Source organism: Loa loa (genome assembly GCF_000183805.2).
Source record: "Loa loa unplaced genomic scaffold supercont3.584, whole genome shotgun sequence".
Taxonomy (NCBI): Eukaryota; Metazoa; Nematoda; class Chromadorea; order Rhabditida; family Onchocercidae; genus Loa; species Loa loa.
This window is the reverse complement of record NW_018108764.1, coordinates 4,595-13,068: the sequence shown is the minus strand read 5'-3', so window position 1 is coordinate 13,068 and position 8,474 is coordinate 4,595. Positions and strand designations below refer to the sequence as shown.

General features: G+C 29.2%; 2 protein-coding genes across 2 annotated transcripts; one reads left to right on the top strand and one right to left on the bottom strand.

Annotated features, from left to right (window-relative positions):
* Positions 1-2,938: 2,938 nt before the first annotated feature.
* LOAG_10486 (hypothetical protein) lies at positions 2,939-3,277 on the top strand (the record flags this gene model as incomplete). The annotated part of the gene is made up of 2 exons (XM_020448173.1): positions 2,939-3,188; positions 3,231-3,277. 2 exons carry the CDS (start codon positions 2,939-2,941, stop codon positions 3,275-3,277), a joined length of 297 nt encoding a protein of 98 aa, XP_020301660.1.
* Positions 3,278-5,088: 1,811 nt separating this feature from the next.
* On the bottom strand, positions 5,089-6,694 carry LOAG_10485 (hypothetical protein; the record flags this gene model as incomplete). Its single annotated transcript, XM_003146009.1, has 4 exons — positions 5,089-5,296; positions 5,560-5,670; positions 5,835-6,085; positions 6,521-6,694. 4 exons carry the CDS (start codon positions 6,692-6,694, stop codon positions 5,089-5,091), a joined length of 744 nt encoding a protein of 247 aa, XP_003146057.1.
* Between the last annotated feature and the right edge of the window lie 1,780 nt (positions 6,695-8,474).

The following is an 8,474-nucleotide window of genomic DNA, read 5'->3' as shown; positions in this document are numbered from 1 at the left end:
TATATCTTTAAATTATACTATGCATGATTATTATTGGATCTGAATAATCATTTTGAGCCTATCATATGAAAATTTTAGTTTATTAATTCATAACGCACATATAGGTAAAGAATAATTGAGGTCGAAGTTTTACTCTTTATCATCTAACTGATTTCATACTGTTTCAATTTTTTCCGTATGGATTACTAATTGGATAGTTGTATTATTGCAAATACTTCGTAATGAGTAACTTTTAAATTATCAATGCTTAAAGTTTTCCTTGTTAACGAAATCTTAGATAAACTGGCATTTACGTTGGAGCCTTTTAGTGGCATTCTTAATCAAAATGAAGAGAGTAATGTTATGAGAAAAATGAGTTAAATTTACTATTAATTCTAATATTCTGCAAAATTTATTGTAACATGTATCAATTTGATGAAAATACATATCTATCTTAATATGGATGTTTGACATCCCAGAACTTCTCTAAGAATTCATTTATTCGATAGTTGGATGATGATTTTATCTTGATGAGAGTTTTATTGATCTAATTAGCAAAAATGAAATAATTTTGCTAGAATTAGAAATACCAGAAATAATAGTTTGTATGATCACATCTTTCACTTCTTTTTCTTATTCAATAAAAAGTATTACAATTTACGATGTAGCATTTATACAATATGAATTAATTTTGTCATAAGTGTCAATATTTGCTCTTATCATTTCGTTATTTGGAAAAGTAGAAACGATAATTTTTCAAATATTATTAACAATTAAAGGAAGCTCGCAAAATCATAAGTTAACATTGCTGAATAAATAGGTTTTTTTTTACCTTTTATTTCTCTAAATTTTTAACCTTAGTTTTCTAAATTTTAAAATTAATAATAAAAAAGGGGCAAAAACATTATGTTTATTTTTACAAAGCAAATTAGAGACGTGATTTTTTTTCATACCATTCATGCTATTTAAATTTCGTCCATTCGGACCAGTGCATTTTCTTGTCAGTGAAATTTGCATGAAAGAACATGATTTTGCGTCACTTGTAAATATCATAAAATATAAATTTTTGAAGTTATTTGTTCAGGTATTGACATAAAACACCTGTTGTTTTCAACAAAATTACCATTAAAAAAGAACTTACACAATTAAATGTATTGTCTTTCAAAAAGTCTTGCCGAAACTGAGAATAGAAACCTCTCTTTGAATACTTTTTGAATTACTAAATCATTATCAGTTGGACAAGGAAGAAGTTACAAAATATCATCTACCTCGTAATAAAAGTAAGCTGCTAAAAAATTTTGATAGGTACAAAAAGAGACAGAGCACTCAATAAGGTAATGAGGTTTTATACAAATCATATTACCATTATCCGTCTACTCTAATCTCGGACAAAATCCGTCTTCTTTTTTTTTTTCTCGAATGTTTTAACTGGATTTATTAGTTACAAAAGGGCCAAACCGGATATCATTTCAGATCTTTCTTTTAAAACTTGACCTTCCGCATTTCTGAGCAACATTTTCAAAAAAATTAAAATGATGCTTGAAGTATCGATGAAATATAATATTGTAACAAATAAAGGTAATATTTGTTTTTTACTAGTAAAAGTTACATTTGTTATACAGTCACGATCGGCACCATTTGTATGATAGATGCAAAATTTTCGACTTTATAGTTATATGAAAATTGTGTTTCACTTTATGATTGTTTATGTTTCATCATGTTTAATGTTATTAAATCCATGTATTATTTAAAAAATTTTTCAATTATCATTTATTTCGAACAGAAAATAGTATAAATTGATGCCAATCAAAATTTAATAAAAATGTTTGAATTCAATTGAATGTATCCGAACGAACTTTAAACAATCAGAATTTATTATTTCACATACAAAATTATTAGGTTACAAGTTTGCATGTATAAGAGAGAGGGAAAGAAATGTGCAATGCTGCTAATATAATCAAGTGCAATTGATCTTGCCACATCAAATTTTATTCGGTATTTATGGTATTACTTTATGATATTTTGGTAATTTAAGCTTTCTTAGATAAGCTATTGAAGGTATTGAAGTAAAAATTTTTCCAGAAAGAATGAAAGAACTTTGTTTTCGCTGTAAGCGACCGATCTATTTTAATAATAAAATTGGCTCATTAAAAGATGGCGTTCTTTTTCATAAAGTAAGTTTTCCTTTTTTTCTTCAAATAAATAAAGTAAGTGAAAGTAAATACCATTTTGTATTGATGAATTTCTCCCTGGTTATCTAAAACTCCCTAACTTTTCTTGTTTTTGTTTTATTTTCAAAAATAAGTATAATTTTTTTTCGATCATTGAAAGTATTAAGTTCTTGAGTATAAATTAATTTAAATTGATGAGGTGACGTCATTTTATACACTTGTCATTTTGTATTATGCAGTTAAGGATTAATTACTAATTATTCGTAGAATAAATTGATTATTTCAGATGTTTTATTTTACTCCTTAATTTTCCATAAATGAATCGTTCGCTATCATTGTTTTGTTCCTTTTGACAATAGTTTAACTTATTACTTTCTCGTTTTCTCCTAATTCCAGTAGTTCCATCTGAAAACAGCTACATTGCTTTTGCATTTTGGTATTTTTCTTCAATTAAATTTTTGATTTTTAGCAACCAAAATATAGTATAAAACATTTGGAAAAATATATTATCATGTCGTCTCCTTTCCAGTTGTCATCATATTTACATTCCAGTATGTTGGAATTAACAAGAGCAAAATTGAAAGTTTAAAAAATTCATTTCAACTTCGATTTCCTTAAAAATTGGTCGATTTTTCTTGCTAATAAATCTTACCAATGCTTTTTAAGGGAAAAAAGCGAAGGAAAAGCTTCGAGCGGTTATTATTGTAATGAGAGAAATGCAAATAATGCAAATTTGTTTTAAGCATTAGATTACGCATTTGTTTTCATATGACCATGTCGCATATCATATGTCACATGCAAGTGGGTTGCAGTTGAAAGTGAAGCAAAAAATATTTCGTCAAAGTGTTTTGTATCTAATTTTTCACGACAAAACCGCCATCGTTGTTCACGTAGAAGAAACTATGCAGCGTTTAACATCTTCCTTTGCTGAAGTTGTAAAGATTTTTGCGCTGGCAATCATCCTGAAGGAGGTCGAGCTTACACTTCTATATCAACCTGAATCACAGCATGACTATCATCATTCTCACATTACCGCAGGTGAATCAAAGCTTTAATCAGTTCAATAGTTCAACTATCCAGGCCGATTCATGACATCGGATGCTAAAATCGAGAAAGAAAGAGATTAGCAACAAGTTAGCAAAGGCAGATAGAACTTCTGGAAAATTCGCCAAAGATTTTGGTGCATAAAAAGTTGATGAGAAGTACAAAGATTAATGTATGTAAAACTACTGTACTGCCTATTTTTTTACAACATTGAATTACCAGTCATTTACCGCCACTATCTGGATTTCTCGAACATTTCTACCAGTGCTGTCTCCATGCAATCCTAAATATTTACTGATCTGACTACGTGATCAATATTAATATTCTCGAACATGTAGGTATCAGCTAGTATTGAAGTAATGCTATTGAGGATGTAGTTGTGCTAAGCTGAACACATCTCCAAGATTTGTAATCGAACTTCTCTCTCTGGCATTGATCTTCTGAGCCATTAACGCATTTGTAGCAAGTATCAAAGCTTCGTTTACAATGTTTGGTCTACAACAATCGAGAGTTATTGTTAGAAAGCAAAATATCTTTCATCGAAGTCTTCTATATTCATCAAAGATTGTATATAACCAAAAATTAGCCATTTAGCTAATAATTTGAGAATTGACATGGAATGATTATGATGACATATTTGGTGATAACAAAAATGTCAATAAATTTCGAATTTATACCATTCATCCATCAATTCTATTCCAAATCCTATAATTTTGCCCACAACACAATACTGATAACATTTCTGTCATATGCTTTATTTTCCTTCCCGGTATTTTCCTGTTTTTTGAAAACCTTTCTCGAATTTCCAACAGTTATTTCTCCCTTTTTACCCTTTGAAATCGACACAGAATAAGCTGTCAATAAGGATGAATACAGAGAAGATACGATATCACATAAGAAAAGATACAGTAAGATACGGTATTTGTATTATTATACAAATCAATGCAAGGATAGATAGATGGTATGCAATATATTGTAGTATACAGTTCATGTTTTTGTTTTTTTTGACTTTTTTTTCCCTTTGCATTTATATGTATTTTTAATTGGTTGTAATACGCAGTAATATATGATTATTGAATTCCTCAGTTTATGTATAAATAATTTCTGTTTGAAATAATAATGCATGACGAGACGATCAGACAAAGAGATCAGGTGACAAGATTATAGTATCCACTCGGTCGGATATTCGGAATGTTTGTTGGAAATTTTGCAAGCAAAGTAATATTAATATTTATTATTACGAGAAACTTTAATAATTTACATCAATATGGTAATAAATATTAATGATTTTACATCAATATGATAATAAATTCTGAACATTTATGCAAAATATTTTGCTATATGATTGTTTACGTTCTTTGATGTTTCAATGTTATCAAATTTTACTCCAATCAAAATATTTTATTATCATACATTTGTGATTGTGTAATTCAACTAACAACTACTTTCAAACCAAAAATAATACAAATTAATAGCAATTGAAATTTAATAGAAAGCTTTAATTCAATTGATCGCTTTACTTCAAATAATTTGAATTTATTATTTTAGATGCGAAATTACTCGATATAAAGCAAGTATAAAAAAAGGAAGACGAATTTTGAAAGGGGCAATTTTGAAGTAGAATTTGTAGTAGTATAAAATGCAGAAATTTGAAAGGATAGAAGAAGGAAGTAAAATTTTGTAAAATTATTGATATAATCAAAAGCAATTAATTTTGCCATATTTATACTTTAAATAATTTGTGCTTTCATTCGATCTTCAGGCCAATGAAGGGTTTTGTAATAGAAATTTTCATATGTTTTGCATAAAATTTTGATTAATTTAAAAGAGAAATTTACAATTACCTCACCATTGTCAAGCAAACGTTACAATATTTTTTTTTTTAAGAGAAATTTCACTTTGGCATAATATGAATCAGCAGATTCAATGGGAAGTACTCAATACCATTGAACGTGAATATCGGTATTGACAAGTTCTCTGCACAACGTTTAGCTTCTTGAAGGACGGAAGTGACGTACAAACAACCAGTACGACCACTATTTCTGCTTGGCAAATAAATGGATGGATAAAAAGCGGTAGCTTCAACATGCGGAGGTTGTAATCTGTATAATTTTTCAAATTTTTTTATTTAGAAAATTGATGAAATAAATTTCGAAGGAATGAAGTAAAAACAGAATGTTGCAAATGTAATAAACAACGAAGTATAAATGAGGAATATGCAAATTATTTTTTAGAAAAAATTATTATAAAAAATTTGTAAAAGTAAAATAAATTACGTGGCGGTATTATTTGTTGAAGGCAATATTTCATGTAATCTTAAATTTTCCTTGAAATTTCATCCCTAACCAAAAATATTTATGCTAACCGATTATTGAATTCTTCAAATACTTCGCCGCATCCTACAGTGCCATTTTTCCCTGCATTGTAATTGCAAAATGGCATGCCATAAAATCCCCATAAGGCATTTGGTCTCTTGCTTCACGAATAGTTTCCGTTAAAAATTTCCTAAAGTATAGCTGTTCTCTAATTTGAACTGAACTTCGTCGACAAATAAAATTTTCGTTTTAAATGTCCTACAGTAACTTAAAAAATTATTTGCTTTTTTTGGTTCAAAGGTTGAAAAGCAGATAATTTACTCACATTGCTGCCTGATTGAATTCTTGTTTAGCCAGTTCATCACCATTGGTTAAAGCTTTTCCCGTTTTTTTGTATTGTTCCTCAACATAAGCCAGAGATGCATTACGGTAAATCCGTTTCGTATACCAGTTATGTTCCCAAAGTGGTCTCCATTCTTCGTAATCGATTATTGCCAAACCATCGAAATCCTTATTCGGTATCTCTTTTTCTATATCACTGCGAACTTTCGACAAATGCGCTGAAAGATTTGCGCGCTGCAAAATGGAATTAATTTCATTGAAACAGAAAAATGAATGAATTAAAATCGAATTGAAAAAAAATTTGATATTTTATTGGAGAGAAATCTATGAAATTACATTGATATATCCTCAATAAACAACTAAATATGGTTGTTTACCGAAGGAATGATTCAATCTATCATCAAAACTGATTCTCAAAGAGTAAGTAAATTTTGCTAATTATGTATGCCTCTTCCATAAGTGATGTGTTGCAGCTCTGATTCTGCATGGAAGGTTAAATGTTGAAGAAACGGATTATCTCAATAACTTGAAACACTTTCTAATTTAAGTAAAATTCAAAACAGGTTCAAAAATGATTATCTCATTGATGTCATTTCAATCGGTCTCTTATTATTCCTGCATCTTACTACAGGAGAAAGATTAGATGACTACTGTTGGTTGATCATTCACCTGAGGGATGCCACCGTTAACAGCCGATGTCAGATCAGAAAAATTATGATAGTATGGATATAAGCCGAATTCTTTTTCGTATAAAGTAACGATAATGTCACCACGAAATTTATGTCCTGCATTCACGAGTATACCGTACTTTTCTGGTTTTTCATCTTCTTTCCATTTCGTCATGCATTGTTCACTTGGAACGTTCCAAATAACCTGATTTGTGGAAAATTCGATCTTTCAATGCATATTGTTAGATATCCAATTAAATTGAAATTTGATTTTAATATTAGACTCAAATTTGAATTAAATGAAAAATAACGGAAAATTTATTTCTTCAAACATTTCTTGTGTTGATTGATTGCTGGAAAAAAAAGCAAGGCTTCTTATAATATTTCAAAAGATTGCCGCAATTTTGAAGCTAAGCAATACAGTATTATTTGATAATTACATTGATTCATTTCATTATTGCAAAGATAACAAACTTCAAATTGATTCCATTGACGGGCATTAATTACAGTTAACCAAGTAATGGTTAAAAGTTGGGAAAATGATTGGACCATTTGGTGGATGAATACTTCCTTAAAGGAATATGTCTTAATATATGGTAGCGTTAATCATTTTTTTTTAATTGTAAACGTTGAAAGCATGATATGAGAAATTGTAATTGAAGTGAATTAATTCGATGAAGTTATTCACTTCATCTCATTTGTTTGAGAAACAAGGCTTGCTAATGTGATTGCTATTGTTATCGTAATTAGAGAAGGAATTTATAGATCAGAAAATGATCCTACTTCTTCTTTTTAGAAAAGAAATGAGGGGAATAATGTGGAGACAATGAAGAGAATACATTTTTCTCAAGTTCCTTTTTCCCCTTCAATTTTTTAAGATGAAATTTCATAAATTACAGCAAAAGTATAGGAAGGAAAGGCGAATGATATCAGTAGGATAAGACATCAGGTATCACTGATAGTATCAGACAAGTATGATTTTTGCCTGAGTGTATCATTAACAAATGATTTCGTGATCATTCATTCCGTAGCTTTCTTAATGTTTACACGTACTGGTCATTCGTCAACAATTGCTTAGCTGTGTGATCAGATAAGCTGTCAATGCCTATTAAATTCTGATTAGGTGCCATCGTAACGGTTGCGTAAGCAATTTTTGGAATGCTCGAATATCAGTGATAATGCAAAATAATAATTTCATTGGTAAAATCAAATCATCCATTAGTGTATGAAATCGTCGTTAATTATAATTAAAAATCAAAGTTGAGTGAATGGAGCATCTACTTCATTTCACTGTCCATCCAACTTTGCAACCAGCATTTCCAGTACTAATTCATCAAATGTTTGATTCTATACCATCAAAATTTACTGCTTGAAATTTCATTACCACCTAAGTTTAATATGAACTTCGACACTCAACGTTATTTATCTATACTTAACTATATCTTTAACTTAGCTATAAGCAATTTCTAATCCAACGAAATCTGAAAGAGATTTGCAGTTGTAAGGATTTTCTGAAAATTGCAAATACATTATCCAGAAAATAGTGGAATTTCTACCGGTAACGAAATTTTGCCACATTGCAATGAATAAATTCAGTTTTACCATCGAAAACATTGGTTATTTATGGAACTTAAAATGTGATTTTATCAAATTTTCATAATAAAACTAAACCATTTGCTTTTGATCGATCATCGATCATAGATCACATTCATACTGTTTCATTTTACTAAGGTTCTATCACTTCACTTGAGCTGTCTCATTTAAGTAATAAACACCTAATTGTCAAACTCATAAAATTAAAATATAAAGCGAGAAGTGATAACCTTTACCATTAATATCTATCCATACCTCAATATGCAATGCATCCATCTTTACTACAATGCTTAAATGCGAATTTATAATTGCAGTAACGTTCTATGTCGAAAAAGAAATTTTTAGTATCAAACCTTACGATT